A 15,322-nucleotide genomic window follows, 5' to 3' on the forward strand; every position below is an offset into this window, starting at 1 on the left:
ATAGCCATGTAGTAGGCTATAGGCGTGTAGTAGGCGTGCTTCTGTTAATGTTTCATTCATGCTTCCATTACATGTAGCCATGCACCAAACCTGGACCAGCAGTGTAAGAGCTTACAGGGCCTCATAACACTGGAAAAGGATACAGACCAGTGGGAAAATGCTCTCAGGTGTTTCACAAATAGCAACTAATTACAGGAATAAATATAAATATTCTGTCCATTACTTGTACAGAATGGGACTTAGTTATGGCCATTTTCAAAATTTCCTCTTGTTAGTTAGTTTGTCTGTGAGCCCACTACTGCATTCATCTGGGTGCTGAATTAGCTTTCGGACCAAGTTGGTCACCTAAGCGCCTCTTGCTACAATTTTTTAAACTTTAGTTTAGTCAATTTACTAATTATAACACTAGCAGCCCCAACAGTTTATGGTTCACGTTTACCAGTATAATCAATGTAAGCGATTTATTACATAAAAAAAGCTTTATTAAAAAAAATGAGGTTGCTTTGGCGTATTAAACTATGTCAAGATATGTCCCAACAAGGACCTGACCAATAGTGTAGGCCACTTTGGAAAACAAGAGCATCAGAGGGCAGGAGCTACAGATGTTTGTAAAGCTGGAAAAGAGTGGGGAGAAAACAAGGGTAGAACAGAGGCATATGTCAAAGCAACAGTTTGTTACCGTCTCCTCGGGTTGATCTTGGAGAAGGTGGGATATATGACCATAATGTCCGTGGTATGATGAGCCGACCAATACTGCAACTTTCTAGGTGTTCGCATTCTAAGTCAGAGTTCAAGAATCCAGAATGTTCACATTTTATGGAACTTTCTGGCAACCCTCATATGACAGAAATGTGAGTTGACTGTAATTTTCTGTTAGAATAATAATTGTATGTATATCTATACAATGGAAATGTACAAAATGTAATTCAACTACTTGTCTAAGGAAGCAAAAATATCCAGGCTGCTGCTAAATAAATGATACAGCTTTATAATGTCTTATTTTAGGACCAAATAAATGAAGTTTATCTAAACAGAAAAGTTTGCTTATGAGCACTTCACACTTTAAAAATAGAATTGAGAAAAAAGCAAATACACAAATAGAGGTGGACTAAATCATATTTGTATAGCTTACCCTATTCTGCAAAACTGCTCAATGGCACACTATCTTGTGGTCTGGGCCATAGCCTGTCAGATCAAATATACGAGGTATAGTCCTTTACTGATGAGTACAGAGCCATGACATTATAATACTGGGAACTATAAATACCTACTATAGTACACATTAGAAACCAAGACCAATATTCCAGAGATGCCTGTGCATAGACTTTCTAGGCCTATAACAACAAAAGCTTCAAGTCTAAAAGTCCATGTGTCAAACTTTGCCAATGCCAGAAATGGGTCATATGTTTGGTCAGAACCATTAAGCTTGTCCTGAAGTACAGCATTAGCAAGTTTCTCAATTGATACTGCTCCATATTTGTTGGGTCCAGTGCTCTTCTTAAAGGATTGGTTTCCATAAAAGGGAGACTATATGCTGTGCTCACATATCTGGTAATTGGTCTAGAGTATTGCATCTAAAGGAAATCAATGTATTGGGCCCAAGCCTTGAGTAGGAATATGCATCCCCAAGAATATGTCCTTAAACATGGAGATTATTTTAAAATATATTGTTAACAATTGGACCTGCTCACTTTGATGTGAGCTAGGTGCCCCACATGTCACCCCCTACAACCTCAGAATTTCTATTCTATAGGATTGGGTATCTAGGCATCCTATGCACTAGCTTGCATAGTATGTTTCATCTGGCAGAATCTTCCAAACATTAGCCCAGATAATTCAGTTCTGACTAATCAGGACATAGTTATGGAAGTGAACACACCAAACGCATAATCCTGTTATTTGAGAGCGTGGTGGAAAGAGATTTAAGGAAACTTGCTGTAATACCTGTACATTGCCATAGCTCCAGACGTCTCCTTCGAATACAGCTGATCACTTTTGCATTCCAGAGTTTAAAGTGAGTGTCAGAAGTCTACATTCCATACTTATCTAACACAAGGTCTCAACAACTTCTCACACAGTTCTTTGCCACTCGCCTCACACAATCCTTGCTTCTACAAATCTTGCGTTATTAGCGTTACAGCTAGCCTGACTCTTGCTCACAGAGGGAACTGTTTGCATTGAAAGCTCCTTCAAATCCCTGTCAGTTCTTGCTCTATTTCCACAGGGGGTTGGATGGGTGGGGAAGTCTGAGGGGGACAGTCAGAGAACAGGAGCCAGGCTGTTTGGGGAGGCACAGCTTTCCCTACCCGGCCCTCCATACAGTTTCAGAACGCTGATGTGGCCCTCAGGCCAAAAAGTTTGCCCACCCCTGTGCTAGGTAGATTAAAGCTATAGTGTGGGTATTCTGAGCTGAGCTGCAATCATACCTTCCTTTGCAGTGTAGACACACTCTGAGACAGACCCTACACTGAAGAGCCTACAGTCTAAATAAACAAGATAGACCGGGCAGGGAAAAGGGTACAACACACAAGCCGAGTGAGCAACGTGCCAATGGCAAATGTCATGTCACTTCCACAAATTTTGTTTGTTTATTTATTTGTGTATTTAAATCTTCTCAGTGGCGTGGTGTTACACAGGGCGTAGCTATCTGGAAAGACAAAGGAAGGGCGAGAGTTGGTGCAAACAGCCAATCAGCACAGGGTAGAGCATGGTCAGAATGAGAACTGCAGAAGGCAGTCTGCTGACACCATCAGTTTCTGTCATTCCCTGCACAAACACATGCAGCCGCTGCTCTGCTGCCTTCAGGTCTCTGGCTGGCTCCTCCCTGCCATATGTCTGTGCAGAGAGGGACACCACATGGTCCTAGTCCCCCAGAACAAGAGGTCAATATAGTTCTGGGGCCAGGAGGCTCTGGGGGTGGAAACGATGGCTCCAGCTGGGACCCATATTACCCCCTGCCTGGCCAGAGAAACAGTACCTGCTTAAACTGCAGCAGCCAGCGGTGGATTAATGCATAAGTAAGTCCACAGGGTCTGTGCCCAGGGGCCATGGCCAATTAAGGGGGCCCCACAGGAGCACCAGAAGGTGTGTGGAAGGGGAGGGACCACCTGATCTGCCCTGGCCCCTGTTCCTCCCTCTGCTCCTTGGGGCCCCACCCCCTTGCCAGACCAGAAACTGGAGCCATGCCATGGTAAGACCTGCCTAGAGAGCCAGACCCTCCACCTGCCCTGGGCAGGGGTGCCTAAGAGCAGTTCCCAGTCCAAGTCCCCACCCCCTGAGGAGTGCAACCCATGGCAGGTGGAGACTCCAGGGCTTCCTGAGAAACTCTTACTACTGCCTGGCTCCAGCTTCCACACTGGCCAGGGGGTTGGGTCTGGGGGGAAGAGGAGGGGCAGGGGGTGGGGTCCCATGGTGGGGTGGGGCTAAGGCCCACATCAGACTCCCACCAGGAAGAACTAGCAGGGGCTGTGCTTCATAACAGGGGAGCTAATCACTGTATCATCTCCCCCACTGAAAGTGCAGCCCCTGCCACCGTCACTCCATGCCTGCCCAAGGCTACTATGCCCATGTTAAAAAATGGGGGGCCATGTCCCACTCCTCTGCGGCCCCCCCTCCCCAGTTCTGGTTCCCCCTGGGGTCTGGGAGTCCAAACTGTTCTTTGTGACCAGGGCTCCAATAAATCTTAATCTGCCTCTGCCTGCAGCTGCTGGGCCACCTCTCTGTGGAATGCTTCCCACAAAGGGTGCGATACTAGTGGGTGCAGCGACCACAGAGAAGCTGCCCTGGTCATGTCAGGTGGCAACCAAGAAAGAGAAGTCAATGTATGAGACTACTCCATGTTTCCTGTTCAAGTGGGAGCCATTGCACATTTAGAACCCACATAAACCAACCCTTCACAACACTTAATCTTCTAGACCAATAGTTAGACTGCATATCAGGAAACTAAAGTAACAAAGCCTTTCCTGGGCATACCCTGCAGGCAGAAAAAGACTGAAGGATTTATGTAATCCTTGAAAATCAACTTGGGTCCAGGTATCCTTCTGTTTGCGTGAGCAATATGCTACCTACAACAGCTGTCCTGCCCTACAACCTGTCCCCACAGAGTCCTGATTCCCAGCAGATTCCTGAGCATGTGGCATTGCCACAAATGGACATTCAATGGCTCTTGGGGAAGAGGAAGAGCCATTTGGAGCATGTTGCTTGAGCTATGCGCTTCCCTCCCCTCCCTTTTGGTGTCTTTAGGATTTTCCCTTCCTTTTTTTCATTTATTTCCCCTCTGCCATGCCTCTCAGCCGAGGGAAGTTCCTTCTACATCACAAACAGTAACACATGTTCTGCATAACCCTGTGCAGAACATGGCCCTAGTTCACTTATTTTCCATTGAAAGAAAAGGTAAAATGAAATGAAAAAAACACCAACTCAAACCAGTTTTTCTTGATCAAATTGTATTCATTTATATGTTAATAGCTAGAATCAGACCTAACAAGCAAGATGAATATTCAGATAGGTATAAATCGGATGAATTCATTATTGTTCAATCAATTACACAACAAAGGACAGCTTGGCTCCCCATGTTTCAGAACTATTTTGCATCTCAGTCAAAACTGCTGCTAATGATGTCTCTCAAAATGAGAAACAGCACAGGTCTAAACTGGGGTCCTATTTTTGTAGCTTCCATGGAACAAGGTGATGTTACAGTGTCATTCCCACATAACAGTCTCTCTCTTTACAGAGATTGTGCAATATAAGCTTCACTGTCCAATTTCTTGCCATGCAAGTGGATGCCAATCCCAGCTGTTTCAATCCATCAAAGGTGGAGATGTCAGGCACTAAAGACAGCATCTGATTGACAGTGATGCTGGAACAATTTGTATAGTGGGGGTGCTGAGAGCCATTGAACCAAACTGTAAACCCTGTATTTGACGGAAACCACTTCAAGCCAGGGGGCGCTGCACCCCTAGTTCCAGCAAGAAAGTGTAGAAAAAGAGCATGTGCCTGAGGAAAAAGACAAGTCATAGAGAATAAGTAAGAAACAGGAAATTACATTTAACTGATGGCAGTAAAAAGAGTCGGGATTGAAGCTTGCTGCACATAAAGAGCGTCTATAAAGGACAGAGGGAGAAAGGGTAGAACGCACCCTAGCAAATAATGATAAAAATAAAAGCAAGAATTAAATGATAAAAAGAAAATATTTAGTCAGGAAATAGAAGGTTGAAACTGACAAGCAAGGGAAGAGAACTACCCAACACTAGCCAGATTAGGTTCCCACAACTGCAATTGATACACAATCATCTTTGCATTATTCAGCAGTCTTCTCCCAAGCACATTTGCCCTCCCACCCCAATGCAAGTCCTACAGGCAAGTTGTTGTACAGGCATTTACTAGGTTTTTTGACACAGTCCTTCCTAGGGCTTTTGGTCTCTCAATCGCTGATTTAGAAATAAATGTGTCTGTTGCAAATGTATAGCAATGGAACCTAGCTACAAACTTTGCATTCAGAATTCAATTTCAAACCCACCCTAAACCCATGTGAAATTTTTTGGGAGCAATATTCAGATCCAGGGTTTTAGTTCAGGCTCATCTCATATCCCTGTAATAACAAGTGTTTAAGGCAGAACTGATGCCATTAGGGCCTCAGGAATGCTCCCTTCTATGAGAGGCTTTTGCAAATCCCACTCTATCATTTCCACGGTCAAAAATACAGTAAAACGCTGACATGAATACATCTCCTAAAATCCATAGCTGGCCAGTATGAGTGGCAATATCCAGAGACTGAAAGCCACTGATGCACACGGTTTTTTCTTCTATGGTTTCCTGAAATTAAAAGCACATTTCTATGTAGAATTACATATCATCATCTCATAATTTGGTAGATACTATTTCTTAGAATTTATATACATACCTTTATTATATAGTCTTTTGCTGTTAACGTGTATTCTCTATGTCCAATGGTGAAACTTACATGTGGCAGGCTTGACAGTCTCCTGCAGTCTACAACAAACTATAACATAATATATGGGTTGACTTGAGGCTTGTTTGTTTGGGTGTTCTTACATTGCCTTTTTATTCAAAATTATAATCAGTCTATCAACCTATGAATCAACTTAGCAACCAGAATAGCAACCTCTGCAGTCCGGTTTGGTATTATTTATTTTTTTCAGACCTAATATTCAACATACAAAATTATATTATGGCCCTGCACAGGAGTGAAAGTGGTGGGAATGTATAAGGAGGCCTCCTGCTCTTTGAGCTAATACACAGAGTTGAACACAGACTTCTCAGACTCCCACACCCAAGGACCAATGCAATCTAGGGCTGACAGCAAGGCTAGTGATGCCCAAAATGGAAGGGTCTCTGAGGACCTGGCTCCTCCTTCCTCCACATATGCAAGCAAACCCAGGCTCCAGCATGAGTTCTCATTGTCTCTTTTAATGGGCACTGCTAAGTGCACAGTTCCAGTGCTCCCAGAAGCCTGCCACAGGCATGGTCCTGGGAGCTGCCTCCAGTATGTCGTCTCTCCTGAAAGCCTCCACAGGGAGCAGCTCACAGTCACAACCTTTCCCCATACTCTACAGGAACGTCACATTTTCAGATGGAGGGAACCCATCCAGAAGGTCTATTGGGCATATTGTGTCCTATATTATACTACACTAAAATGGAATTCGAAGAACAGCTGATAGATCACAATCTGGAATGCCCATTCATTGCTGTAAATATTACACTAATTCGTTGTGAATATATGAGAGGGGGGTTTGTTGTGTGGGGTTTGTTTTGTTGTTGTTGTTTTTGTTGTTGTTTTTATTTTATTTATCGCTTCTCCAGTTGCTCCATTCATTAAAAAAATTAAAAGAACTTTGGATGATTCTGGAGGATGGCCTAATACCCTCTGGGAGCTTTGTTGTAAGCTGTAGTGGTTTAGCTTATTGTTTTACAACAGGAGGAATATTTTTAAAAATCTAGTTTATGAAAATATATTCCCCAATTATTTTGAATGTCTGTCGAGTGCATTCTGGAAAACAAGAGCCAAGTAGAGCTGCAGAATATATTGTGGGCTATATCATATGTATATAATATAAATAATATAACAGAGCCAAGATATTACATAGTGGGCTATGAGGGTCATAAATTAGAGCTGGGTGAGGAACAGATTTTTCAGTACACTGCCAACTGCAAAACAAAGCAAAACAATTTTTTTTTCATTTTTGGTGAATTGAAAAGGCTAAAAAAAAAGTGTTGTAGGTTGAACAAAACATTTCATTTGAACCAAAATGTTTCATTTCAACTTTGAGTGTTTTTAAATGTTTTAGATTTTAAAAAAAAAATTGAAGGCAATTTCCTAATAAAAAGTCTTTTCAATTGAAAAAATGAAAATGCTTCAGTTTGACATTTTTGGAAACTTTTTCCTGCAACATGAAAAATTCAGCAAAACCAGCACAAATTTGCAAAATTGTTTGATGTGGCTGAATCTCAATTTTTTTTTTTTAACCAGAAAAATTTTTTCGCTGAAACATTTTCTCCCAACTCAAGCTATAGTGTAGCTCCATTTACACCACAAATGTTTCTAGAACAATTTCAGGCCATGTGAGCTCATAGTTTTGTTTCAGCCATGTAGTACATGGGAAATGTGAACACAACAGAGAGAGAAGTTGAAGCACTGAAATAGACTTGACTTTATAGCACTGTTGTAATGTGTTATAATCAATTTGTTGGGATTGTAGTCTATTTATAATACACCACAAGGTGGCAGTGTTTTCATACACCACTCCGTGCATGACAGCTCAGCAATATTAGTTTGGGAACACAATGTAGTAAAATCTCATTCTGTGGGCAGGTTAGTGATTAAAAGATAAAGAAATGTTATTTGATTCATAAAATCTAGAGCATCATAATTTCAATGATGTCACCTTCTGCACCAAGGTAGAGGGGACTCCCTGCCCCCCAGCCCCAGGTCCCCCAGTTGGTGGAAATTTTGATAATACAATTTCAGAGTAGCAGCCGTGTTCGTCTGTATCCGCAAAAAGAACAGGAGTACTTGTGGCACCTTAGAGACTAACAAAATTATTTCAGCATGAGCTTTCGTGAGCTACAGCTCACTTCTTCGGATGCACAGAATGGAACACACAGACAGGAGATATTTATACATACAGAGAACATGAAAAGGCGGAAGTATGCATACCAACAGGAAGAGTCTAATCAATTGAGATGAGCTATCATTAGCAGGAGAAAAAAAACCTTTTGAAGTGATAAGTAAGATGACCCATAAAAGGTGTGAGGAGAATTTAACATAGGGAAATAGATTCAATTAGTGTAATGACCCAACCATTCCCAGTCTCTGTTTAAGACTGAGTTAATTGTATCTAATTTTCATATTAATTTGAGTTCAGCAGTCTCTCTTTGGAGTCTGTTTTTGAAGTTTTTTGTTGCAAAATTGCCACCTTCAAGTCTGTCACTGAGTGGTTAGAGAGGTTGAAGTGTTCTCCCACTGGTTTTTGAATGTTATGATTCCTGATGTCAGATTCGTGTCCATTTATTCTTTTGTGTAGAGACTGTCCGGTTTGGCCAATGTACGTGGAAGAGGGGCATTGCTGGCACATGATGGCATATATCACATTGGTAGATGTGCAGGTGAACAAGCCCCTGATGGCGTGGCTTAAACAGAGACTGGGAATGGTTGGGTCATTACACTAATTGAATCTATTTCCCTATGTTAAGTTCTCCTCACACCTTTTATGGGTCATCTTAATTATCACTTCAAAAGGTTTTTTTTCTCCTGCTGACGATAGCTCATCTCAATTGATTAGACTCTTCCTGTTGGTATGCATACTTCCACCTTTTCATGTTCTCTGTATGTATAAATATCTCCTGTCTGTGTGTTCCATTCTGTGCATCCGAAGAAGTGAGCTGTAGCTCACAAAAGCTCATGCTGAAATAATTTTGTTAGTCTCTAAGGTGCCAAAAGTACTCCTGTTCTTTTTGATAATACAAGGTCATTGGAAAAGGTTCAAGTTGGGTATATCTGAAAGCCCTTTTCCTCCACAAACATAATGGTACCAAACATGACAAACCTAGAACATGTGTATGTGTGTGTGTGTGTTTAAAAATCAAAGCTTTTTAAATTACACTTTAACATAAATTGACCTTTGGTAATCCTTCCTAGGGAAGTTGCCTTGACAAGTAGGACTGAAAACATTTATTCATCAAAGTCATCATCAGTGTCATCTCCATCTACTCCACTGCTAGATACATTGTCACACTGATCCTTGTCCGTGCCACACATGCACCTCTCCATGCAAGGCAGGTTGCTGGCCAAACATTTGCAGGATAATGAGCATCTGTTCTTTGCACACATGTATTTGATTAGCTGAGGGACTGATTTGGGAGTACACGGTGTTTTACACATAATTGGTGTGATCAGTCCCTCCTCCAAGACCCATCCATGCCCTATAAGGAAAGGTAGTTTTGGACATGCTCAATCATCCTAAAGCCATTCCATTGCTTGATAATTCACCCTCTTGATAGCAGATATAAATGCACCCCTTGTCAGTAGCAATTTTTCTCCATTTGCTTCTTGGAAAACATCCACCTATGTGCTCTGCAAGCGTCATAATGTTGGTCTTTAAATTATAAACTTGGCATATGAATGGCTCCAGTGCATTTATGATCTCATCAATGACTGCTAGGTTGACCAGACAGCAAGTGTGAAAAATCAGGATGAGGGTGGGGGGTAAAGGAGCCTATAAAAGAAAAAGACCCAAAAATTGGGACTGTCCCTGTAAAATCTGGACAGCTGGTCACCCTAGTTGACTGCATCAGTCATTCCGAACACCTTCAGAGTGAGGAGAAAGTCTTCAGAGGCTGAATCAAATGCCTTCCAGTACAATAATTTGGTCTTTCCAGCCCATCTTCCAGTAATGTCATATCCTGAAAGGACATAGAAACCTAGTAGTGCTGCAGCTTTGAATGCTCTGCAAGATAGGAACACAGCTTTGAGGATATACCACAATTCTGCTTCCTAGGATCTTGTGGAAGCCTTGGGTAGCATCTCATGGAGAGCGCTAGAACATCTGTGTCTTGTGCAAAAACCTAGAGTTTAATAGCACCTCTCTCTGTGGCACTGATGACATGCAAGGTAATTTTAGTGTCAGACTCCCCACGGGAACTATGAAGAAACTCCACTGAACAGTGTGAGGCAGCTGCTTCATTATGCCATGTGACTGTGAAATTCTTTGAACAATTCTTTGCACGCTTGAGTATTTTTCCTGCTAGGTATGAGGTTATCTTATCCTTCATAGGGATACGAGACAGTAGCTTCTTCATTATGACACTGGAGATGTTCCTGGATCAGTGGCTTTGTATTGGACAGAGGCAATACCAGGTTTTTTTGGTAATCTTTTTAATTGACTCCTCTGCATGTGTCAAACATAGATACTCTTTGTCACAGAGCCAGTAGCCTCATAATGAAGTGTACAGTTTTCAGAATGGAGAGAGGTAAATAGTGGTATCCCCCAGAGGTCTGTATTGGGCCCAGTCCCATTCAACATATTCATAAATGAGCTGGAAAAAGGGGTAAACAGTGGGGTGGCAAAATTTGCAGATGATACAAAACTACTCAAGATAGTTAAGTCCCAGGCAGACTGCAAGGAGCTACAAAAGGCTCTCTCAAAACTGGGTGATTGGGCAACAAAATGGCAGATGAAATTCAATGTTGATAAATGCAAAGTAATTGCACATTGGATAACATAATCCCAACTATACATATAAAACAATGGGGTCTAAATTAGCTGTTACCACTCAAGAAAGAGATCTGGGAGTCATTGTGAATAGTTCTCTGAAAACATCCACTCAGTGTGAAGCAGCAGTCAAAAAAGCTAACAATGTTGGGAATCATTAGGAAACGGATAGATAATAAGGCAGAAAATATCATATTGCCTCTATATAAATCCATGGTAAGCCCACACCTTGAAAACTATTGGACTTGGAAAAGGTTCAGAAAAGGGCAACAAAAATTATTAGGAGTATGGAAGGGCTTCAGGGTGAGCTTACTTGCCCAAGCAAATCCATTCATATATGATGGACTGGAGCTCATTAATATCATGATGAAAGCAGTCTTCAGTGATGAGCTAGCTAACAATGTCAGTTGAATGGATACTTTGTATGAAGCCTTCAAAACCCAAAGAATTATTCAAGGTTCCATTAATCTATGGGCTACAATCTAGAAGAACAGACTAAAGCTGTGCTTGAATGTAAAGAAGAAAGTCAGAGTGAAAGTGGCAGGGGTTATGACAGAGCTAACCACAGACAGGTTATTGCTTGCTTGTCTCCTGGTCATGTGCAGATCTCAGCATGATGTTGATCTATATGAGACTTTGGAAAAGTATGAGTTCTCCATGGGACCATGATTGATGTTCGAATGTGACGGAATAATGCATATGTGCCAGGCAAAAAGCAAACTAATTCACATCTCGCATGGTCTTCCTAAGCCAGTACCTACTAACAACACAACCAATATCTTATGCCAGCAGAGGCTTTTCAGCATGGTAATCACAGATGGTATGGCTGAGGTACAACCTCTCAACAAATCAGATACTGTTAAAACCTGCCAAGGCTGTACATGAGAACAGCCATACTGGGTCAGACGAAAGGTCCATCTTCTGACAGAGGCCAGGGCCATGTGCCCCAGAGGGAATGAACAGGTAATCATCAAGTGATCCATGCCCTGCTGCTCATTCCCAGCTTCTGGCAAACAGAGGCTAGGGACACCATCCCTGCCCATCTTGGCTAATAGCCATTGATGGACCTATCCTCCATGAATTTATCTAGTTCTTTTTTGAACCCTGTTATAGTCTTGGCCTACACAACATCCTGTGGCAAGGAGTTCCGCAGGTTGACTGTGTGTTGTGTGAAAAAATACTTCCTTTTGTTTGTATTAAATTTGCTGCCTATTAATTTAATTTGGTGACCCCTAGTTCATGTGTCATGGGAAGGAGTAAATAAGATGTCCTTATTTACTTTCTCACCACAAGTCATGATTTTATAGACCTCAATCATATCCCCCCCCTTAGTCATCTCTTTTCCAAGTTGAAAAGTCCCAGTCTTATTAATCTCTCCTCATATGCCCCTTCTTGGCATTTAACAGCATGTAATGAGTCCAGATAGTGCTTGGTTACTTCTGGGGAAGTCATCCCAGCCTTGCTTAATATTTCATTCAAAATTCAGCAGAGTGCTGGGGTTGTCAGGAAAAACTGGGAAAGAGCATTTGGATGTTGTGTTACGCCCAGCAATCCCTCCCGGGACTTTCATTGCTCTGTTTTCATGTTCTAGGGCTTTATCTGAACCAAGTCCGCAGAAGGGAACTGGTGATCTTTTAACAATCCAATTTCCTTTTCAAAAAGCATCCCATATGTCAGTGTCACTTTTCTACACCTCTTATTTCGTTCAGGTACCAGGCAATCATCACAGAATAGTTGGTTAAATCTTAAGCAAAAAAGTATTTCACAAAGTCGTTCAGTGCTGTGAGATGCAAATTCCAATTAGCTGTTCTGACTGATCAAATAAAGAGCAGCAAAGACTGAACCATCTTCATGTATAATAAATCTTCATCAACTAGAGGACCTGGAGCTGTGAACGAGGGAGGTAGGGGTGGGGAACAGCGAATCCCCCTAATTAGTGCAGAGGATGATACCACTGAAATTATGATTCTGTTGATTTTTACGAATCAAATGACATCTCCTTTGTCTTTCTATCATTAATTTGCCCATGGAATTACACATGCTCCCAGACTATGTGGGACTACCATTTAAATGCATATAGGAATCAATATGGCTGCAAGCAGGCAGACTGGCAAGCCATGAAATGAAGAAGCAGAGCTGTTTGGACATCAAAGGAGAGGTGAAGGAGATGGTGAAGCTGCTCCATGAGTGAACATAGGAGGGAAAGCATTAGGGTTGCCAAGTGTCTGGTTTTTTACCAGAAAGTCCAGTCCAAAACACTATCTGAAAGTGCCTGGCTGGAAACACTGACTGGAGACCAAAAGTCTGCTTGTTGGGCAAGTGCCCCCCCAAAAAAATTATCCCACCAGGGTGAGCAGAGTGGCTCTGTCCTTCACCCACTGCTGCCACCACCACCTCTGACAACCAGGCTCTCTTTCTGGCAGGCAGCTAGTGCACTGGCTGGCCTCTCATGCCAACCCAGAGCACAGCAGCTGGCAGGAGAAGTAGGTCCTTCCACTCCCCGCCTGGGTCTGGCTGCCAGGGTAAGAGGCTGAGTGAGCTGGAAACATGCCAGGGAGCAGAAGGGGCAGAACCTTCCACTTATCCTGCCAGCTGCTCTGCTGTGGGTTGATCTGAGAGCCCAGCCACTCAGCACGGGAGCTGGGCTGCCTCAGAGAAAGCCTGGCTGTGGGAAGCAGCAGGACACCCGCCACCCAGGCCTGGCTACTGGGGCCAAATGTGCTGGGGGGCAGGTGCAGCAGAAGGAGGGAGCCTCCCTACTCTGCAGGTGACTGGTGAGGTGGGGAGAGTATGGTGCTCTCTGGGCTGGATGCAGGGCTGCAGGGGAGAGGAGTGAGCAGAGGGCAGGATCTTGGGGTACAGGATGGAGCAGGGATGGAGCAGGGGGCAGGCCTCTGGGAAGGGGACTGAGGAGGGGTGTATAGTTTCCAGAAATTGGGAAGTTGGCAACCCTAGAAAGCATCAGAGGATGAGAGTGGCAGCAACTGGGAAGGAGTGGCAGAGTGGGGAGTGGAACAGATGCCGGGATATATGAGATATGAGATATAAGAGAGTGAGCAGCATATGGAAAGCTGGGGGTGGCAAGGAGCAGGTAGAAAGAGATTGAGAGGAAAGGAGACTGGGAGCATGGAGGAGATGGCAGCAGGATGCTGCAGAAGGTGAAGATGCAGCAGCAAGGAGGATAAAAGGGAAAATGGAGGGGAAGAAGAAAGTGGGAGGAGGAGTAGAGCAGGGAAGAGAGGGGGGAATGAGAGAGGCTACAGGGAATGGGACTGTGCAGAAGACGGAGAGCAGGGGGATGGAAGACAGGGATTGGGACAGATCTGGCTCTCAGATGCATATGTTACATTCAAATGAACCAGAATATTTTGAATGATAGAACTGTGTCCCCCTCTAGGGGTTCTGGTAACAAGAATGTGACACCCATGCCCTTTGATGGAATTATTACATGTCTGTCATTCCAGTATCTTTTTATCCTAATTTCTGGATTCTGACTGACAGTCAGCCTGGAACTCAGGGGCGGCTCCAGGCACCAGCACACCAAGTGCGTGCCTGGGGCGGCAAGCCACGGGGGGCGCTCTGCCAATCTCCACGAGGGCGGCAGGCAGGTTGCCTTCAGCGGCATGCCTGTGGAGGGTCCGCTGGTCCCGTGGCTTTGGCGGATCTCCCGCAGGCATGTCGCCGAATCCACAGGACCGGGGACCTCCCACAGGCAAGCTGCAGAAGGCAGTCTGTCTGCCGTGCTTGGGACGGCAAAATACTTAGAGCCCCCCCTGCCGGAACTGCTCTGGACTTTAGGGAGTTAACAGTCATGGCATATGATGTAGGAAAGGTAATTTTCTCCTGTTTTACAGGGTAGTAGATCTGTCTTATGATGTCATGATCATCTGAGCAACTTTAACAGAACTTTTCCTTAAACAGATGCTTCTACTAGATCCACATGTGTCATTAATGCGGGAAGAGATATCTTGGAAACAGAGGTGGCAGGGAAGGATGAAAACAATACAAATCTAGTATGTTCCTCTGCTTTCAGCTCTGTACAAGCAGCAAGCTTTTCTCCTAGTCCCTACTCTGTGCCTAATTTTAATCATTTTATCTTTTTCCCTTCCCCCCTCACATCAGCATTTGTATCAATTCATTACTTCACTTCTCTGAGTTTTTTGTCCCACTCTATGGTTTTTACCTCTCCAGTTTGTGTTGGACTGGCCCCGATATGCTCCTGTAGTTGTCTTATTTGTAAAGAGGGGCCGGTAATAAGAGAAGTGCCTGAATCAACAATGGCTTCACAACCATGGAAGCAAAGCGCAACCCGTCCCTGGATTTTTATGCTGCATGTGGAAAAATCAAAACACATACACTTTAAACAGAGAGTGCAGATAAATGAAGAGTGATGACACAGTTAGCAGAGAATTTAAGCAAGGCTATGCTGCCAGTTAAAATACAAGCATCTAGTTCAAAATTTACACTAACTTTAGAAATGTCCTAATTCCAAAAGAAGGCTTAGTGTTTACAGAAAACTAGGGCAAGAGAGCTTTGGAAATAATTCGTGTGTGTGCCTCATCTGCTCTTCTGAACATGCAGGAGGTTAAGGT

At 43.4% G+C, this 15,322-nt stretch overlaps 1 protein-coding gene across 1 annotated transcript in view; it reads right to left on the minus strand.

Annotated features, from left to right (window-relative positions):
* Positions 1-4,444: 4,444 nt before the first annotated feature.
* The window catches only part of LOC115645062 (cathepsin E-like), a 33,809-nt gene continuing 22,931 nt past the window's right edge, over positions 4,445-15,322 (minus strand). Inside the window, exons 8-10 of the mRNA XM_030549467.1 lie at positions 14,914-15,058; positions 5,903-6,001; positions 4,445-5,814 (exon numbers count right to left, since the gene is read on the minus strand). Coding sequence (XP_030405327.1) covers positions 5,635-5,814; positions 5,903-6,001; positions 14,914-15,058 — 424 coding nt within the window. The 3' untranslated portion in view covers positions 4,445-5,634. The remainder of the gene's footprint in view (positions 5,815-5,902; positions 6,002-14,913; positions 15,059-15,322) is intronic.

This window comes from Gopherus evgoodei, chromosome 1 (genome assembly GCF_007399415.2).
Source record: "Gopherus evgoodei ecotype Sinaloan lineage chromosome 1, rGopEvg1_v1.p, whole genome shotgun sequence".
Taxonomy (NCBI): domain Eukaryota; kingdom Metazoa; phylum Chordata; order Testudines; family Testudinidae; genus Gopherus; species Gopherus evgoodei.